The sequence below is a fragment of the Panthera pardus genome, unplaced genomic scaffold (genome assembly GCF_024362965.1).
Source record: "Panthera pardus isolate Hobbes unplaced genomic scaffold, ASM2436296v1 HiC_scaffold_12, whole genome shotgun sequence".
NCBI classification, from domain to species: domain Eukaryota; kingdom Metazoa; phylum Chordata; class Mammalia; order Carnivora; family Felidae; genus Panthera; species Panthera pardus.
In genome coordinates, this window is record NW_026526677.1 from 106,469,178 (window position 1) to 106,491,100 (window position 21,923).

A 21,923-nucleotide genomic window follows, 5' to 3' on the forward strand; every position below is an offset into this window, starting at 1 on the left:
TTAGCTTTTCTTTTCTTTTTTCTTTTCAAAAAAATTTATTTTAATTGTTTATTTTTGAGAGCGAGAGAGACAGAGTATGAGCCAGGGAGGGGCAGGAAGAGAGGGAGATACAGAATCCAAAGCAGGCTCCAGGCTCTGAGCTGACAGCACAGAGCCCGATAGGGGGCTTCAACTCATGAACCATGAGATCATGACCTGAGCCGAAGTCAGACGCTTAACCAATTGAGCCACTCAGGTGCCTCAGTATCTTAGCTTTTCATGTGACATTTTATTAAATTGGCCATTCTGGTACTAAGATGTTAGTTTCAGGAGAAAACACACTAATGAAATCATAGAAGAACTAGAAATGTATTACTGAGGTTAAATAGTATTACTGTGATATAAATACTTTTCAGTAATAACTAAATTGGCTAAAAACTTGAGTTTTAGTTATATCTGTACACAGCTTCATCGTAAAAAAATTTAAGGTGGAATTCTTAAGTCCTATAAGCTGGTAAACTGATACATGAACAGTTTAGTGGATTACATTTTCTAGGTTCTCCTCTGATTTTTTTTAAATTTTTTTTTTTTTTTAACGTTTATTTACTCTTGAGACAGAGAGAGACAGAGGATGAACGGGGGAGGGTCAGAGAGAGAGAGGGAGACACAGAATCTGAAACAGGCTCCAGGCTCCGAGCTGTCAGCACAGAGCCCGACGCGGGGCTGGAACTCACGAGCCGTGAGATCATGACCTGAGCCGAAGTCGGACGCTTAACCGACTGAGCCACCCAGGCGCCCCTCTCCTCTGATTTTTAAAATTAGGAACTTAACAGAAATAAGATCTTGATTATTATTATGTGTTCAGTTCTTTATATCCAGATACCATTTGTAAGGACACCTGTGTTTTTACATGGTTAAAGCAAGTGGCTACATAATCTGCTTTTTCACTTACCCTTATGTAAATGTTGACACAGTTTGTCATAATACACAAACACCCCTGTAACAGTCTATCATGTTATCACATTACATTGTGACTTTAATTAGTGGCTTTTATGACATGTACTGCTGTGGATGTCTTGCTAGAGGTTACTTTGTTTTGCATTTCTTTACTTCTTTGGCGTATATTCCAAAAGCAGAATTTCCTGTTCGGAAAAGATTTGAGCTTTTGTTATGCATTGACAACTTACTTTCCAGGAATATGGAGCCGATTTATGGTGCTACCAGCAATGTTTATCTACTTGTTTAGCAGTACTGCTCATCGGTACTGCCATGTATAATAATTATTTTGCTAGTTTAACGACTATGTAATCAAAATGGCCTTTAAGGCCACTTGATTTGTGTTGTTTTTTTTTTTTTTTAATTTTTTTTCAACGTTTTTTATTTATTTTTGGGACAGAGAGAGACAGAGCATGAATGGGGGAGGGGCAGAGAGAGAGGGAGACACAGAATCGGAAACAGGCTCCAGGCTCCGAGCCATCAGCCCAGAGCCTGACGCGGGGCTCGAACTCACGGACCGCGAGATTGTGACCTGGCTGAAGTCGGACGCTTAACCGACTGCGCCACCCAGGCGCCCCTTGATTTGTGGTTTTAATCAGCAGAGTTGTGCATTTGTTTTGTGAAGAGTTTGTAGAGAGTTTGTCATTTAACCATTTACTGAGTGGAGTCTGAGTGATATCTTTATATATTTAATTATTTCTTTCCGTAGTAACTTTTTATTCTGGCTATTGCATATTTTTACTCTATACTATTTTGCTATTTAGATGTAGGGATTTTAAACAAAATAATCTGTTTTCATCATAATGTATATATTTTTCTTAGTCATATTTCTCCTCCAAAATTATAATTTTTTCTAAAGTCTCTTTTTGAGAAAAAATTCACCTACTTAGATTTTATTAAATGTTATGGTGAAGTTAATAGGCCCGACTTAGGTTTATTTACTTAGAGTAATTTTGTTCTCTTATTTTAAAGAATTTGTTTTTCTTATTATGAAAGCTCTACATTATTTTAGAAGTCTACAGATTTATGTTAATTCACAGGAACTCGCTATTTTGGAGTATGATCATATTGGTCTTTTCATATGATACTGTATGTATGGCTTTATAACCTGCCTTTTTAGTAGTTTGTGGATGTTTTGCCATATCATTTAAAATTTTTCTGTATCTTTTTTTTAATTTTTTAAATGTTTTTATTTATTTTTGAGACAGAGCATGAGCAGGGGAGGGGCAGAGAGAGAGGGAGACACAGAATCTGAAGCAGGCTCCAGGCTCTGAGCTGTCAGCACAGAGCCCGAGACAGGACTTTGAACTCACAGACTGCGAGATCATGACCTGAGCTGAAGTTGGACGCTCAGCCGACTGAGCCACCCAGGCATCCCTCTGTAACTTTTTTTTAATGTTTATTTATTTTTGAGAGAGAGAGTGAGGAAGGGGTAGTGAGAGAGGGAGACACAGAATCTGAAGAAGGCTCCCCCCCCTCCCGTTCTCGAGAACAGTTCATTCATGTAGATGAATTAGGTTTGTTGCAGATTTTAAAAACTTAGTTAGCTTGTGTAAAAACCTGTTTTTTGTGTGTGTATGTTGGTCTATGATAGATTTATTCTTTCATGTCAGTAGAGCTCCTTATTAAACCTAAAACTTTAATGCAGATTTTCTTCTTGAAAGATCCTTTTAATAGAGTATAACTGGAAGTAACTCTAGTATTGAAAACTTGGATTAATTATTTCTTATAGGAAAAGGAAATAAACTTACCTTTATTTTGTTCAAGTATTAGGTTCATGTGTAACTTCAGAGTATCAGCAAACCTACATGCTTGGTGTTTATTTACCTGCCCACCTGGCCCTGTGTTTGTGGACTACTTTTTCTGTAATTTAGGTGCTTTAACTTAGTTTATACAGCCTGGCATATAATTAATGCTCAGTTTCTTTCCCTGGTTTTTCCTTGCTGATGAGAGATTGAACAGAAGGGGCACCACAGCTGTATGGTTTAGTAAATAACATGAGCAGTACGTGTGGAAGCTCTCCTGAGTGTGTGTCTCCTGAGTTCTCCAGCATGTGGCTGTGGGGGTCTGATATGGTATATGGAATACAATGTCAAGAAGTTAATGTAAAAATTAGTCTAAGACAATTAAAATTCCTAACACTCTGCTAGGAGCAAGCCTGAAATACCTCTGTAGTGATACATACACACAACTCAGGGCTTGCAAGACTCCCACACTGGGGACTGGGTTAGGGACACGACCTTTCTACACTTGATCTTAGGCAAAAGGCTGAGAACCGATAGGGACATGAGCTTTCTGTCCAAAATTAAAACTGTAAAGAAATAAGCCATACTGAATTGAAAATAGAGTAATTTTATAGTGAGAGAAAATAAACATAGGGATAAACGGAAGATTCAAATGTTGTAAAATAGCATGGCATTATTAAGATTTTTTTTTACAAAGCTGAAAATGAATTTCTAGGAATAAGAATATATAATTACTGAAATGCCAAACTATCAAAGACATAAAACATAAAAACAGTGGAAGAGAATTAATGATTCGAGGAATGTTGCACACAGAGAGAGAGAGAGAGATGGAAACCACTGAAGTGATGCTTAGAGAAATGATACGGTTTTAAATATAAGGCAAGACGTTTTAAAAATATTCCCCAGAAAAGGAGATTTATATTTATGTTTTTAGGAACTCTGTCACTGCTCTGTTCTTTTTCTTGGGCTTGGAAATATTTTTGAAGACAGGCACATTGACCTGAAATGCCTTTAGTACATGGGAGTTTGGAAAGTTCACAGAGCCCATTTACTAAGTGGTTTAAACATTAAAAAAGAGGTAAATGTAGAATAGATCTGGTTTTTAAAAAAATAATATAGTGGTTGCACTGTAGATACTAAAATATTCCAACAGTACAAACAAGAAAAATTCCTAGTGTTTTATATGAATGGATAGTGTAACTTGGGATAAAAACTTTAATGGTAGTATTATATACTGATTCAAAAAGTGCCTGTATAATCTGGAAACCTTGCTGTGATGCAAGAAGTTCTCATATAGACTTTCATGTCTCACTTGTGTGTGGAGTTTAAAGAAGTTCTATGTTCTCTGAAGTAAGAGATGAAGTAAACTTTTTCAGTATTTTATAGATCATGTGTTTTTAATATCTATACTAATGTACATACTTGATTATTTTACATATTCAGGTGATAAAAATTATTTTTAAATATTTTCATTGACAAAAAAGGGGATACTTTATATTTGGAGTTGCCTTATACTTGGGCATATTTAGTTTATGCCCTTAATGTACATACTAGAAAAGAAAAAATACTGGGAGTTACTTAAAGGTTTAATTTTAGGAATTAGAAAATGAGCCACGGAGAAAAGCCAGCTAATGAGAAGAAAAATGATGAGGAAAAAGACAGAAATTAACAACAACAAAAAAAGAACAATAAAAGAAACAGAAGATCAACCAAACTGAAAGCTGACCTTTAGACAGCTAAACTAAAGCAAACTTCTGGCAAGATTAATCAAGCAAAAGGGAAGGTAAAATTTAACAGTATTAAGAATGAAAAGAGGATCATAACCACCAATGTAGTACATATAAAGAAATCCTGAAAGAATACTATAACTTTCTAGAAATGTGTTACCAAGACTTGGAGAAAATCAGATTTGGCTATGGGGTAGAGATTTAAATATGTTTTGGTCATGTTATATTTGAGATAATCTTTAGACTTTGAGCAAGGCAAGTTAGGCAAGTTCTAGAGAGACAGATTTGGCAATTACTAACTTAGAAATGATGTGAAGGGCAGGTCAGTTTTGAGGAGGTTTGAGGACCTGAGATGGTAAGGATCTGAACTCAGACAATAAATAGTAGGAGGAAGAAAAGGGGATAGAGAATGAGATAGGTCTGAGGAACATTGAAGGTTCATCAAAGTAGGTGACTGTAGGAAGGGAGTGTTAACATTTCCCTAGCTAAGAGTTAAGGAAATGAATTCCATGGTTCAACTGTTAGATAAAAAATATCTCAGGAGGAGGTTCCTTTTAAAGAGAGATTTATTGGCACATGATTGAATGAAATTTAGGGAAATGACTTCAGTGTTTCATTTTTTTCCAATTTGGACAGTTTTCTGCTTCATTAATTATAGCATCTTAAAAAGCTGTAATACAGTTTTAAAACAAAATTATATATCGATGCTAGTATAGTGGGTAAATTTTCACAGCAGAGAGATTATCAGCGGAAGCTGATTTTTAAGTGATTTATCTAATGTACCTCACTGTGGCTCTTCAAACTGGAATAATCATTTTTTCTGGACTAAGGGTTGAGAATGTTAGATCTTCTGGTTGGTTTGTTAGATGTTTTTAAGAACGTTTGTCCTAAGACAGTATAGCATGATGGGTTTCTTGGATTAGGATTCACTTTTGCTTTACAGGGAGAAGATAGAATTTAACATTGGTCTTAAGGACAACTCTAAATTTCAGTGAAGGCCACCAGTTTACTTGTGAGTAGCATGCAGATTGCTAGTGTGTGGTCTATGACTGTTTAATACACCTTGGGTGAATAAACTACTTGATACAATTTTTAAATTGTTTTAAATTCCAAGAGAAATTGGAATTGGGTTTTTTAAATTCCAAGAGAAAATAATTTTCTTTAAAAGTTACCTTTTTAGAATTTACATTAATCAGGGGCGCCTGGGTGGCGCAGTCGGTTAAGCGTCCGACTTCAGCCAGGTCACGATCTCGCGGTCCGTGAGTTCGAGCCCCGCGTCAGGCTCTGGGCTGATGGCTCGGAGCCTGGAGCCTGTTTCTGATTCTGTGTCTCCCTCTCTCTCAGCCCCTCCCCCGTTCATGCTCTGTCTCTCTCTGTGCCAAAAATAAATAGAATTTACATTAATCAGAATTTCCTTTTGTCTTTGGTGTACAGAAAAAAGGTCAGAAAGTGTTTTTGAGTTCATCTCTTTAGAATTTGAATCTGTGTCTTCCCCTTGACTATATTCCTTTCTCTACCAGGCTGAGTGTAGAGGTGAACCTGACTCAGACAGAGACAGAATTTGGATCCGTAGCAGTCTTGCTTCCTTGCTTTGTGTTGTCTCTGACTGAATTAAAACTTGGAGTTGGTGATTGGTCTGCTTTATATGATGTTGTTTGACATGTGTGCTATTTGAAATCACAGTATAAATATTTTTAGAGAATTAGAAAGTAATAGATCTCTTTTGCTTTCTTTTTTCTTTAACTGAAGGTGACAACAGAATTCATAAACGTGAATTTTTAAAGAAGGTGACAAAAAGAGAAGGAAAATGCCGAAACCAGTAAGTGTATTTTTACCGCTGCTTTTACCACTACTTACTTAATAAAATGTCAGTAGCATTAAGTTCCTTTCGGAACAAGGCAAAATATTATGGTAGAGTCGTTGGGGAAGAAAAAGACACTGATCCTGCTGCTGGTGGCTTGTTTTAGATTAATGTGGCTAGAATGAAGCATTATGTGATCTAATGAAAAAGAGGTACAGGTAACACTGTAGTTAAGATTCGTGGGTTCTGGAGCCAGACGTCTTCATTTGTATCCTGGCTCTGCTGCTTACCCTCTGTGACCTTTGTTAGATTACTTCAGACTCTCCAATTCTTAATTTCCTCATATAAAAAATGGAGATGTAATTAGTTACTTAAGAGATCTTGGTGAGAATTATGAGAACTGGGAACATTCGGTGCTCAGTAAATAGTAACTTCTTGTTAAGCAGGAGGAAGTAATAAGAGGTTGGAAGGATCCACGCATTAATTTTCTCATAGTTCTAGCTTTGATGCTAGTGACACCGATGCTGATATTGTATAGTCTTAGCTTTTTTAGTTTAAGGGTGTATGTATGATTTTACTTAGTTGTATAATTATATAGTTTTTGACTAAGATTTATTCCTTTTTTCTTGGGATAAATGTTTTTGCTTCATCTAACAAAATTGAGGTGTTGTTTTTCAATGTTTCTTTTGGCCAGTTACCTTTTTAAGAAAGTCATTGGTTATAGCTATTTGAGTTTCCTGACATGAATATCTCTTTGGAATTACTTTAAAGACTCAGCAGGTAGGTAACAGAGTACATTTGCGTTGTTGCAGCTGCAGAGGACACAGTCTTCAGGAATCTAAAAACCAACTACTAGAACTAATAACTGAACTTAGCAAGATTGTTGGACACAGGCTTATATTTTTAAAAATCACTAGCCTTTCTTATATCCTTGTATACAATTTGAAAAATGAAGTAAAAAAAATGTATTTGTAACTCCATCAAAGATATGAAATACTTTGGAATAAATTTACAGAAACTGTACGAGACCTCTACAGTGAAAACTTGTGGGAAGTTAACGACTTAAATTTGCAGGATAATATTCTGTAATGTTCATAGATATGTCTAGAAAATACCATTAAGGTGTCATTTGTACCCAATGTAATGGTAGAATGAATGCAATTTCATCACTCCAATCCAAGGAGGCTTCTTTGGCTGACATTGATTAGCTGATTGTAAAACGTCTGTAGAACTGCCAACATTTATATGGAAGAGCTAAAGCAATTTTTAAAAAGAAAAAAGTTGGAAAACTTACACTTCTGTATCTTAAGACCTGTTCACAAACTACAAAGATAAGATAATGTGGTGTTGGTAGATAATGGAATCAGTGAAACAAAAATGCAACTACCCATATGCATTCATTAGATTTTTTACAAGACTTTCACACAATTCAATAAAAATTAAAAAATAAATAAATAATAAAAAATAAAATTCTTTCCAACAAATGGTTTGGAACAAAGGGTTATCCATATAGAAGAATATGAACATTGGACCTTACCTCACAATTTACACACCGAATTAACCCTAAGTGGATCATAGACCTAAATACAAAAGGTCAAACTGTAAAACTGCTAGAAGAAAACATTTTTGTGACCCTGGGGTAGGTAAAGTTTCTTAGATAACATACAGGAAGTTTTAACCATTTATTTTGTATTTTTACTTCTTTCGAAAGTTTGAACCGTTTAAAAAACACATTGGATTTCATCATAATTAAAAACTTTTGTCCTTTGAAAGAGAGCAATGAGAAAATGAAAAGATGAAACAGAACAGGAGAAAGTAATTGAATATACAGTTCCTCTAGAACTCCGTAAGATAACCCAGTTTTTAAAAAATGGGCAAAAACTTTGAACAGATGCTTTACAAAAGAACATATATTGATAGCTAGCAGACACATGAAAAGATGCTCAATGTCTTTAGTTACAGGGAAACACAAAACTACAGTGAGATACCACTTTATAGTCACTATAATGGCTAAAATTAGAGCTTGATAATATCAAGTGTTGGTAAGAATGGGAATCAACTGGAGCTCTAATATTTCTGATAGGAATATGAAAGTTTATACTTTAGAAAACTGTTACTATAATTGAGTGGAAAACATTGATGTATTATTCCTTAGAGTAAGGATTCAAAATTATATGTGCAGGTAGATATAAATTGTATATTAATTTGATTTCTGTGTTTTCCACTGATCTATTGGCTTAGTTTTATACTTAGTAGATACGTAAACTTGGTCAAGTCACACTTCTGCAGACCTGTGTATCTACTTTTAAATGTTTATTTTGAGAGAGAGAGAGAGCTCGCACGTACACAGGTGGGGGAGGGGCAGAGAGAGGGGATCCCAGTCTGACCCCTGATTTATATAAACATGGAAATTTACAGCCCTGTCATAACAATTAGCAGGGAAACCCCTGATAAAATGATCAGTATAGAAACGAGTTGCATTTCTACAAAAGCAAAAGGAGAAACAATTATGTTATGGAAAAATATTTCATCAAATCTACAATCTTTTGTTTGAAACTCTTTAAGCTACATGAGTTTCAATATTTGGAATCTTTTGGATTTTATAAAGGTGAATATATACTTTATTATGTGTCTCTGTCATGTCATGAAGCTTCCCTCAAGACCTGGTATATCACCTCAAAAACATTAATGTTTTTCTATGTCAGTGTGTGAGTATTCATTTGAAATGGGATAATTAAACTCACCAGCTAGTCACCCATCACTTCATGTTAATAAGGTTTTGCTAGAAATTAGCTAATAAACTTGTTTTCAACGCCTTTGGGATATCAACGGATAGTGGACATGTATTTATAATAGTGACAAAATCATAGTGATATATGGGAACGATATCTAACAAATGATTAATATGATTTTTTTAAGATTTTATTTTTTTTAAGTAATCTCTACACCCAGTAGGGGGGAGCTTGAACTTACAACCTTGAGATCAAGAGTCACACATTGTACTGACTGAGTCAGCCAGGTACCCAAATTAATAGAATTTTTAGGGAGAAAATTAGAAACACTTTTTGGAAGATTTTAAAGAAGACTTAAATTAATGCACAGAGAGAACCACAGTCATGGATGGGAAGAGTCAGTATTGAAAAGATGTTATTTCTCACCTCAGGAGACTAATGAATTTAGTGTTGTTCCATTTTAAATCATAGGTATTTTGAAAATTTACGGTTTTCTGTGAAGTCAGGAACAAGAAAAAAGAACCAAGAATAGCCAAGAAGTCTTAAAGATAATGAGGAGAGACTTTTCCTACCAGATACCAAGACTTTTGAAAGATGTAGTAATTAAAACAGCGTGGTTTTGACAGAGTAGTACGTCAACCAGTGCAAAAGAATAGCGCAAATTCAGACCCCAGACCTGTAGATATTTGATATGTTTCAGTTGTCTTCAGGAAGCAAATTAACTAATCAATATACATCACTTAGATGTTTTAAATCCCCATGTCATTATCCTCATGGGGATTAAAAAATGAAATTGGATCTCTACCTCAAATCATAAGCAAAAATCATTGAAGACAAGTTATGAAAAACAACTTTAGTATGAAATAGAAGAGTATCTTCAAGAATCCAGAGTAGAGAAAGATTTCTTAAATATGGCCCAAAATAGTGACACCCATAAATACAACATATCTTCAACATTAAAGTTAATATGTTTATCATAAAGGACACTTCAAAGTAGAATGACAGACTACAAACTGGGAGAAGATTTTTTTTTTTGTGATAGAAATAATTATCAAGGTATTAGTATGTAGGATATGTAAAGATTGGCTACATAGTAGTGAGAAAAAAAAAACCAAAAAAACAACCCAGTAGAAAAATAAGCAATAGATGTTAACAGACGTCTCCAAAGATGAGGAGACTGAGTGGTCAATAAACATAATATATTAGTTTTGTTATTCTTTAACAAATTACCACAAATTTAGTAGCTTAAAGCAGTACCCATTTATTATCTCATATTTTTGTAGGTTAGAAATAAGGGATGATATGATTGGGTAGGTTCTCTGTTTAGGGTCTCCCTAGCCTGAAATCAAGGTCTATCCCAGCTGCATTCTCCTCCGGAACTCAGGGTCTTCTTTCAAGTGTATTCCTATTGGCAGAATTCATTTCTTGCAAAAATGATCCATCTTTAATTACTGGAGGCTGAAGTTCCCATTTTCCTACTAGCTGTTGGCCAGGGACCACTCTTAGCTCCTAGAGGCTGGTGTCAGGTCCTTGCCCATGGCCCCTTTAATTCACCAGTGGAGAACCTCTTTTATGTCAAATTCCTGTCACACTTTGAATTTTTGTGACTTTTGCAACCAGTCAGAAAAAAACACTTTGCTTTTAAAGGACTTCTGTGAATAGCTTAGCTCCACTCACACACGATCCTTCAATTTTGAGGTCAACTACATCTGTAGGTGAGGTCAAGTACATCTAAAAAAATGCCTTCTCCCGTGTAATGTAACATAATCATGAGGGTGACATCAGGGGATGAAGATCATGGGGGCTGCCGTAGATTTCTGCACACTATACCTATGAAAATGTTCTCAACCTCTTTTGGAATCAGATCTGCTCAGTAAGACCGTATAGAGATACCATTTTATACCCACTGGATTGTCAGATATTTTAAAAATCCGTAATACCCGTTGTTAGTGAAAATACAGATCAGCAGGACTTCTGTTGTTGGAAGACAGTTCACTTTTTCATGGTAAATTTGACTTCATACTTTATTACCCAGGACTTCATTGGAGTATTTACTTCTAGAGACACTCAGATATATACGTATTAGGAGACATATACAGGAGTGTTCATAACCGTATTCTTGATAACCAAAAAATTAGAAACAATGTCCATTGACGAGAAAGTGGGTAAATTATTTTCTGGCAATAATTGTATAGCAATAGAAATGAATGAATTATAACTACTCACAAAAAAATCAATGGATTTTAGAAATACAAAGGTGAAAAAACATTTGTTGAAACTTTTTTCTTTAATGTTATTTTGAGAGCAAGCGAGAGATCACGGGTTGAAGGGCAAAGAGAGGGAGAGAGCATCCCAAGCAGGCTCTGTGCTGTCAGTGCAGAACCTGACAGGAGGCTTGATCTCACAAACCATGAGATCATGACCTGAGCCAAAATTGAGAGTCAGATGCTTAGTTGACCAAGCCATCCAGGTGCCCATAAACTTTTTATTGAAATAGAATATACATACTGAGAAGAACATATTGTGTTTAGTTGATGAATTTTCATAAAGTAAAATATACTTCTGTAGCCATTGCCCATATCAAGAAAGAAGACTTTCTTATTCAGTACTGTACAACTTTAACACAGTTAAAAATCAAGAAAAACTAAATATTTTACATAGAGATACCCACATTTGTGGTGAAGCTATTTTGTTTTTAATTTTCTTTTACCTTTATTTAGTTTTGAGAGTGCGTGACTGTGCATGCAGGGGACGGGCAGAGAGAGGGAGACAGGATCCAAAGCAGGCTCTCCACTGTGAGCATGGAGCCTGATACGGGGCTCAGATTCACGAACCAACTGTGAGATCGTGACCTGAGCTGAAATCAGGAGGCAGCCACTTAACTGAGCCACCCAGGTGCCCCAAAACTATTCTTTTTTTTTTTTTTTTATGTTTGTTTATGTATTTATTTATGAGGGAGAGAGAGCAGGAGCAGGGAAGGGTAGAGAGAGAGAGGGAGATACAGAATCCAAAGCAGTCTCCAGGCTCTGAGCTGTCAGCACAGAGCCCGGCATGGGGCTCTGACCCACAAACCACGAGATCATGACCTCCGCCGAAGTCAGGTGCTTAACTGACTGGGCTACCCAGGTGCCACCTCAAAAGTATTATTTGAAAAAAAAGAATGACAGACAAAAAATTCAGTTTATTGCTCACCTGTGGGGGATTGAGGACAGGGAAATTCAGAAGAAATAGATTGGTATCCACAGCATAATTTGCCATTTCTTGTTATTAAATTGAGTGGTAGATATATGGGTAAAGAAAAACTTTTTCATTACTCGGTTTCTGGTGATAGTTGTATAGGTTTTCCACATCAAGCAGTTCTGTAGTTCTGTGTACTCATCAGTTGTGGGTTCTGCCGTTGAATTCATTCTGACACCACCTACCCGGATTAGCACAGACAGTCCGTGTTAAGGGCTCAGTCCCACTGGACTGCTGTCGCTTCCAGACACCAATCCCAAATAGTGGATCTCCATGTTACCCACATTTCTAACTTGGCTACACATTGGAGATTCCCACGGTCCCCTCCTCAGGTACTGTAATTCACTGGAACAGCTTACCGAACTCAGAGAAACACTTTTACTTATTATTACTGGTTAATACAAAGGATATTATAAGGATACAAATGAAAGACACAGAGGAAGAGGAGGCACCTAGGGCAAAGTCCAGGAAGGTCCAGAGCAGGGGAGCTTCTGTTCTTGTAGAGTTTGCAGTCCACCTTTCTCTTTGTACGTGGATGCATTCATCAACTTGGAAGCTCTCTGTGAACCCCTTTGTTGAAGGTTTTTTATGAGGTGTCCTTTATGTAGGTACAATTGATCAAATCACGTACAGCCAGTGACGATTAACCCAACTTCCCAGCCTCCTCTCTTTGGAGATTAGGGTAGTGGCTGTAATCACATGCTTGGTTCTTGTGGTTACCAGCCCCCATCATGAAGTGTGTACGGGCCCATCTGGAGTCACTTCATTAGCCCAAACTCAGGTGTGGTTGAAAGGGGCTTGTGAGTAACAAAAAATGCTCCACTCACTTCTGTCATTCAGGAAATTCCAGGGGCTTTAGGAACTCTCTGCCAAGAAACAGAATGAAGACCAAATACATATTCTATGACAATAGGTTTTATGTTGTTATGCTTCATTGTTTATGTATGCTACATGTATATGTGTATGCATATTTCCTAATAGGCATTATTTTAAAGAAGGGTAGATTGGTAAGGTTTATTTGATTAGAGAACGTATTTCAGATAAAGGCTACATGTGCAGGGGGAATGTAAATGTAAAGGGGAAATAAGTCACATTTAGAGTTCTAATAGTATGAGTTAAAAAGGTACATTTGTACCACATGATGGTAAACTCTAAATGAAGATGATACTCTGGAATTAAAATTCTTTTTAAAAAAAATTTTTTTTTAACGTTTATTCTTTTTTTTTTAAATTTTTTTATGTTTATTTAGTTTTGAGAGCAAGAGAGACAGAGCATGAGTGGGAGAGGGGCAGACAGAGAGGGAGTCACAGAATCCAAAGCAGGCTCCAGGCTCTAGCTGTCAGCACAGAGCCTGATGCGGGGCTCGAACTCACCGCAAGATCATGACCTGAGCCAAAGTCGGCCACCTAACTGACTGAACCACCCAGGTGCCCCAACGTTTATTCATTTTTGAGAGACAGAGAGCATGAGTGGGGAAGGGGCAGAGAGAGAGGGAGGCACAGAATCCGAAGCAGGCTCTAGGCTCTGAGCTGTCAGCACAGAGCCCAACGCGAGGCTCAAACTCACGAACTGCGAGATCATGACCTGAGTTGAAGTCGGATGCTCAACTGACTGAGCCACCCGGGTGCCCCTTAAAATTATTTTCATTAAGGCATATTAAGATTTTGGTGAGATACCCAGTTAGAAAGGTATTTATACAAAAGAGAATTTAGGATAGAGTCTAACAGAGGTCAAAGAATGCTTTTTATAAAGTCAGTATATTTGCAATATGAATAAAACTATCTGAATTTTGTGTTGAAAGATACAGGATAGTGAATGACATTCAGAGAATTTGGAGTTATGGCTCAGTTGAAATACCTACTCTGCTATTTGATATCCCTGTGGGCAAATAATGGGAACTCTTTTAGTTTCCATAGAAATGACTATATTTCCTAGTATTGTTGCAGGGGCTAAATGAGAAGATGGAAAGGTCATGGCCTAGTGCCTACTATATGCCAAAAAGTCAATAAATGTTTTTAAAAGAGGACTTTGTAAGTTCTTTTTCAAATAGATTTTAGATTTCCTGTGATTAAAATCAAAGTTGGTTATTTTAATAAAGAAAATACTAGGTACAATTATGGAGTAGCTCTTTATTGCCTGCACATTATGCTTTATTTTATAAATCAGATAATATTTTCTCATGTTTAATACTTAATAAATATATTCTGTATCCTAGTGATTTTCCCTTCTGTTTTTACTGCAGATCAACGTAAGAGTGACCACTATGGATGCTGAGCTGGAGTTTGCCATTCAGCCCAATACAACTGGCAAGCAGCTTTTTGACCAGGTATCTTTTAACCACATGAAGTATGCAGCTCTTGACAATGTAGAGTGGAATATGTTGCAACTTCTTTGTATGTTTTTCTGTGATTTTACTGGTATTGCAGCAATGTGGCACTTGAAATTTTTCACGGTACCTATTCAAGATATCTGGCACAGCAGTACAGACACTGTTGTTTCTCATTCCTGCATTTGAGAGATAGGACTTTTTAAAATTAATTACTAGGTTTTGTTTTTTTTTTTCTGTTTGTATCTTTTTGTTTAAATCCAAGTTAGTTAACATACAGTGTAGTAATGGTTTCAGGAGTAGAATTTAGTGATTCATCACTTATATATAACACCCAGTGCTCATCACAAGTGCCCTCCTGAATACCCATCATCCATTTTACCCATCCCCCACCTCCCTCCCACCATCTACCCTCAGTTTGGTCTCTATGGTTAAGAGTCTCATGTTTTACTTCCCTCTTATTTTCCCCTTCCCCTGTGTTCATCTGTTTTGTTTCTTAAATTCCACATGAGTGAAATCATATGGTACTGGTCTTTCTCTGACTGACTTATTTCAATTAGCACATTACACTCTACTTCCATCCACTTTGTTGCACATGACAAGATTTTATTCTTTTTGATCGTTGAGTAATATTCCATTATATATATATATACATACATACATACATACATACACACACACACACACACACACCCTACATCTTCTATATCCATTCATCAGTCAGTGGACATTGGGCTCTTTCCATACTTTGGCTCTTGTTGATAATGCTGCTATAAACATTGGGGTGCATGTTCCCCTTCAAATCAGTATTTTTGTATCCCTTGGGTAAATACCTAAACATGCAATTGTTGGATCATAGGGTAGTTCTATTTTTAGTTTTTTGAGGAGCCTCTGTACTGTTTTCTAGAGTGGCTGCACCAGTTTGCATTCCCACCAGCAGTGCAAAAGAGATCCTCTTTCTCTGCATCCTCACCAGCTTTTGTTGTTGCCTGAGTTGTTAATGTTAGCCATTCTGACAGGTGTGAGGTGGTTTCTCATTGTGGTTTTGATTTGTATTTCCCTGATGATGAGTATCTTCATCTCTGGATGTTTTCTTTGGAAAAGTGTCTGTTCATATCTTCTGCCCATTTCTTCACAGGATCATTTGTTTTTTGGGTGTTGAGTTTGTAGTTCTTGAACCCTTTATCAGATACGTCATTTGCAAATATCTTCTATTTCGTAGGCTGCCTTTTAGATTTGTTGATTGTTTCCTTCGCTGTGCAGAAGATTTTATCTTGATGAGGTCCCAGTAGTTCATTTTTGCTTTTGTTTCCCTTGCCTCTGGAGACATGTCAGTTAAGAAGTTGCTGTGGCCAAGGTCAGAGAGGTTGTTGCCTGTTTTCTTCTCAAGATTTTGATGGTTTCCTGTCTCACATTTAGGTCTTAAATCTACTTTGAGTTTGTTTTTGTGTATGGTGTACGAAAGTGGGCCAGATTCATTCTTCTGCATGTTGCTGTCCAGTTTTCCCAACACCATTTAGCAGGTATTTCTTTAACGTCTGCTATCTAAAGCATTGTAATGAGGACAAAAAAAGGATTCAAAGATACTGTGCAAAGTGGGGTGGGTGGAGATCCTAGACAGAGGGGATGGCAGGAGCAGAGGCACAGGGAACTATAGGCTATAAGGAGGTACCTAACATCTGTTTGGTGTTGTAACCTCATGATAAGTGAACATGGGTGTCATATTAAGGAATTTGGACTATGGGTCTTCTCTTTGTTGTCTCACTCTTGAGTGCACATTTGAGTCACCAGTGGAGCTTTAAAAAAACAAAAAGCAATGCTTGGAAACCTCCTCCAGAGCTTCTGATTTAATTGTCTGGGGCCTACTGTAAATCATTAGTTTTTTGTTTTTGTTTTTTTTTTTAAGCTCCCCAGGTGTGCCCGGCTAGCTCAGTGGGTAGAGCATGAAACGCTTTAAGTTTCCCAGGTTTTGCAGTATGATGATGTAACTGATGTTTTATTGAGAAGGGAAGGAAAGAGATTGGTACCCAGAGGCCAAGTGGTTAGGAAGGTTGACTTGATTGCAAAAGGGAGAAAGGTGATAGATTTTTCAAGGCATGAGACTCTGGGGTGGATGTTTACGTCAACTTTTACATCTGAGCTGAGCAGAGAGCAGTAGTCTGTGGTTAGACTTCCCTGAACTTAGAGAACAGAACAGGAGACAGAATTTCTAGTGTATAGCAATAAGTAACCTTGTAGATATTTTGGTTTTATTATGTAGCATTCTATCACATACCGATCCAAAATATGATATAAAATTCAAAAATCCCTGGGAAGTTGTTTCTTTTCTTAACAAAGTATACTTAATCTTCCTGATTAGGTAATTGATGATCTTGAAAGCCCTGATAAGGTCTTTCTGTAAGATGAAAGGTTTTTTTGTGAGTGAGCAAATTCTTAAAGCAAAATCATAAGCAGCTACATGCACCATACCTTATACACATCTTACCTTGTGAACTAATATGATATCCTCTTCTGTTGATTCTTCTCGGCTTCCTGTTTGTGAATATATAGCTTATCTTACTTTACTTTAATAAATATGTGAATGGAGAGGTGCCTGAATGGTTCAGTTGGTTAAGCATTCAACTCTTGATTTCAGCTCAGGTCGTGACTCACAGTTTGTGGGATTGAGCCCTGTGTTGTCAGCCCAGAGTCTTTTGGGGATTCTCTCTTTGCCTCTGTCTCTGCTCCTCCCCCCCAAAGTAAATAAACAGTTGAAAAGTTTTAATGGAGTCAGCATTCATTGTACTTACTTTGTAGCAAGTTGAAATGTCATAGTGCAGTGTTTGTGTTAGTCAAAAACTAATGAGCAAGTGGGCCTTTTTGGTATTGCATATGAGAAATAAAATACTTGCTTTTTATGAAGCAGAGTTGCTTTCGTTTGGATAGCAGGGGGAAAGGACACCTCCTTTATTATAGTGCAGTACTGTGTAGTATAAGAGTGTGGGCTCTGGAGCCACACTGCCTGCGGTAGAGTCCCAGCTCTAGCTGTTTGATTTGCACAAATTACTTGCTTTGCCTCATTTGTTTCATTTGTGCAATGAGGATGGTGATTGCACTCTTCTTCCCTGAGGAGGTTGTTGTGAGTTAAGTGAGAATCCATCCATGGAAAAGTACATAGGACAGCATTTGATACACACCCAGCTCATAGTATAAGTGAAGTTCTAGATAAGGAGTATCGTTATCTGTAATGTGCTCCCTAAGCAGTTATTTCTTGGAGTCACTGTTGTTTCCTGACAACTTCTCTTGAGTCCAAATGTTATGATCTAAAACCAGGCTTTACCTTGAGTATAGTGAGCATATGGAGTGGGTTGGCAGGTAGGTAGGTTTAGGGTCTGACCAGGAGCGGGCTAGAGATAGGGGTCCTCTCAAACAAGGGTCCATAGCAACCTAAATCCATCTGTAGCAAGGCCTTACTTCTGATCATGATGAGCTTGAGGCCAGCTGCTGTGCATAGGGGGCTCTAATTGAGTGCTTGGGGTCCTTTGGTTTACTGCCTGATTCTTCCCACATTATCCTTCACTTACAGCTTCCACCTGTGGGATTAGAGTATTCGCACCCCTAAGAAGTGTTCAATATGATCTGTTAGGATGCAAGAAAAAAAAATTAAAATGTTTATTTATATTTTTGTCCTTTTTCAAGTTACTTTAAAAATACATGTTTTATAATGTATTACTGTGATTTTTGCCTATGCATAATTTATAGATAAGCATACATATATTGTAGTTAAGTACCCAAGTATTTTTTTTTTAAGTTTATGTATTTATTGAGAGTGTGAGAAAGAGCATGCTCAAGAGAGCCAGAGTTGGGGAGGGCAGAGAGGGAGACAGAGAGAATCCCAAGCAGGCTCCTCAGGACTTGAACCCACAAACCATGAGATCATGACCTGAATCGAAGTCAAGAGTCAAGACGTTTGACTAAGCCACTCAGGCACCCGCTTCCTCAAGTATGTTTTTACGTACAAAAGTATGTGTCTGAAAGTTTCTGAGAACCCTTTGAGAAGTAGTAGGAAAAGCACTGAAGAGATGGGGCCTTTTAAAGAATTTCACAGCTGAGCCTTCTTGTTCTTCCTGGTGTTTGTTGTGATGGTCTCCAGTTAGTTAAGGTACTGCCCTTTGTGCCCACTGTGGCAGATCCCGCCTTTCCTTAGCAAGCTCATGAATCTGGCAAAGCCTAAAGGCAACAGTTGAGGCAGCTACTTTGATACATTTCTCTCCCTTGCTTTTGACCTAAGTAAGTTTCTTACTCTGCTGCTCTGAGCTGGAATATATTCTTTGGCTCTGATGGGACAACCTGTCTTTTGCCAAAGTTAAATTACTTGGGATCTCCTTTGTGTAGCTTCAAGTTTTGGTTGTTTGGCATTGATCAGTTTTTGCATCAGTGTGAGTCTTTATATCCCATATCATGTAGAAATTTGTTTTTGTTTTTTTGATGATAATTTTTCCTAGCAGAGCTAAATGTTTTTTTCTTATTTTTAATTTTTTTGGTGTGTGTAATTTCACTGAATTTTTCAAGAGAAGGAAAGTCAACTGAAGGGTTCAGTATGCTATCTTGAAATCCAAAAGCCTGACACATTTTTAGATATGTTTAAAAAAGAATTTTTTTAACATTTACTTATTTTTGAGACAGCGACAGGGTGTGAACAGGGGAGCGGCAGAGAGAGAGAGAGAGAGAGAGAGAGGGAGACACAATCTGAAGCAGGATCCAGGCTCTGAGCTGTCAGTACAGAGCCTGACAAGGCGCTCAGACTCACAACTGTGAGTGAGATCATGACCTGGACCGAAGTTGGAGTTTAACCGACTGAGCCACCCAGGCACCCCTGTTGTTAGCTATTTTTAAAAAATAAGCCAAGAATATCACTTACAACTAATGTTGAATCTTTCTCTCAAGCTTTTAAAATATTAATAAACTCTCACCTCTCCTGGCTCATTTCCCTCACTTTCATCTTAAAATAGATTTTTTTTTTAAAAAATAAGCTTTTTCCAAGTGTTGGTACATTCTTGGGTGGGTCCTAGCTCACCACTCTATTTACTCTAATACTTTTGAGTACCTTCCATGGGCTACTAATTCTTTATAGGATGACATAATTAAGATGAATAAGACCGTAATCTCTGTCCTTAGTCTTAAAGAATGAAGGAGGGTAAATAGACACACTACTTCTCATACAGTTACTTATGATAAGATAGAATCAATGTTCCAGTAGCTATAGATACTAGATAAAGTGCTGTGGGAACATTAAGGAACAAGTGATTAATTTTATCTGTATAATAGGACAGCTTCATTCACAGAAGGTGTGTTAGTTGAGCTGGGCCTTGAGGAATAAATTATTCAAAAGGGGGCGAAAGTACAGAAGAAACATTCTAGGCAGAAGAAGAAGCATGAGCAGAGGTGCAGAAGGGTAAAATTTGGGCATGTTCCAAGAATGGTTTCTTGCTCAGTGAAGGAAGAACATAGAATATTTATATTGATGGTAGGTGAAGAGTATAGTAGAAGGGGGCATGAAATCACCAGCTGGATCATCAGGAGGTATGGCTTTTACATGTCCTCAGGGACTCTTATCACCAAAATGATACTATTTGCCTTGCCTACCCAGTTGTGTAGTTGTGGAGATAAATTGAAATAGGCAGGTGGGATTATGACAGCTTTGTATCTGTTTCCTGGACTTGTGATCTCTTGGGGTCATGATGAGAGATGAGAAAGAAGAAGAGGTGTAAAAAAATGGATCACATAAAATGGAAATGACATTGTAAACTATATAAAACCTGAATTTAAATTTTCAGAAATGTTCCTTTAATTAATACATGACATTTAAGAAAGATCTTTATAACAAAGGAATATACCTATAATACCTCTGTGGTTTTGTTTTTCTTTTGAAATACAGGACCATTTCCTTATACTATGAATGTTGAACTGAAATTGAACTTTTTTTTTTAAGGTGGTGAAAACAGTTGGTTTGCGTGAGGTCTGGTTTTTTGGGCTGCAGTATGTGGACAGCAAAGGTTATTCTACATGGCTTAAACTAAATAAAAAGGTAAAAATATGTATAAAATTCAGCTAGTAATTAAGTTGTTTTGAAGTTATGATCATGAATTTGTACTAGGAAAGCGCAGGGTCTGACTGACCTCAGACTTCCTTTTACAATTATCTCTGAGTCGTTAAAGGTGTCATGTCTTTGAATTCAATAAGTTACCATGAGTTTATCATCTTAGAAAAAGGAAATGTTCACTTTTCCTGTTTGAAAACTTAACGTGTAATAAATATTAGGTGTAACTGACTCAGTTTGACTTAAGCTATAAAGAATAAGCTTCTTATAAGTTTGGAATCTTACTTACACACTAGAGTCTTATGGATTTAGAATCTTATTTATATTTTATATCCTGCTTTCTTCTAAAAAAGAATTTGATGTGAACTTACCATTTTTGTTGATGATGTTTGAAATTATCGTTCCAGGTGACACAGCAAGATGTTAAAAAAGAGAATCCTTTACAGTTCAAATTTAGAGCTAAATTCTTTCCTGAAGATGTTTCTGAGGAATTAATTCAAGAAATAACCCAGAGACTTTTCTTCCTTCAAGTTAAGGAAGCTATCTTAAATGATGAGATATATTGTCCTCCAGAAACCGCAGTTCTTTTGGCTTCCTATGCTGTTCAGGCCAAGTATGGAGATTATAATAAAGAGATTCATAAACCGGGCTACCTGGCTAATGATAGACTCCTACCCCAGCGGTAAGTGAAACATATATTTTTAATTTTTTTATTTTTCAGAGAGAGAGTGCATGCGAGCAGGGGTGGGGGGAGGGGTAGAGGGAGAGTGAGAGAATCTTAAGCAGACTCCGTGCTGAGTGGAACCCTAGACTAGGCATCTGAAAACTGAGTTTCAAACACCTTTTAGGGGTGCCTGGCTGGCTTAATTGGAAGAGCATGTAACTCTTGATCTTGGGGTTGAGTTCGAGCCCCATGTTGGGCATAGAGATTACTTAAATAAACAAACTTAAAGAAACAAAACAGTATTTAAAAAAGTTAAAAACTGGGATGCCTGGATGGCTCAGTAGGTTAAGTATCTGACTTCGGCTCGGGTTATGATCTCACAGTTCTTGAGATCAAGCCCCACATCAGGATCTCTGCTCTCAGCACAGAGCCCGTTTCAAGATCCTCTGTCTCCCTTTCTCTCTGTGCCCCACTTGTACTCTCTCTCTCTGAAAATAAACAAACTTTAAAAACAATAATGAAAAAAATAAAAAGTTAAAAAACTTAATTTTAATTCTATAGAGGAAGTAATAGTTTCCTAAGAAGATAAAATAATACATGCTGTTCACCAAAGACTCAGGAATATGAGACACCTCAT

At 37.0% G+C, this 21,923-nt stretch overlaps 1 protein-coding gene across 2 annotated transcripts in view; it reads left to right on the top strand.

Annotated features, from left to right (window-relative positions):
- The window catches only part of RDX (radixin), a 93,372-nt gene that overhangs the window by 10,029 nt on the left and 61,420 nt on the right, over window positions 1-21,923 (top strand). For both annotated transcript variants that reach the window (XM_053900526.1, XM_053900527.1), the window contains exons 2-5: window positions 6,197-6,266; window positions 14,460-14,543; window positions 20,515-20,610; window positions 21,030-21,304. In XM_053900526.1, the coding sequence (XP_053756501.1) occupies window positions 6,255-6,266; window positions 14,460-14,543; window positions 20,515-20,610; window positions 21,030-21,304 (467 nt within the window). In that variant the 5' untranslated portion in view covers window positions 6,197-6,254. The remainder of the gene's footprint in view (window positions 1-6,196; window positions 6,267-14,459; window positions 14,544-20,514; window positions 20,611-21,029; window positions 21,305-21,923) is intronic.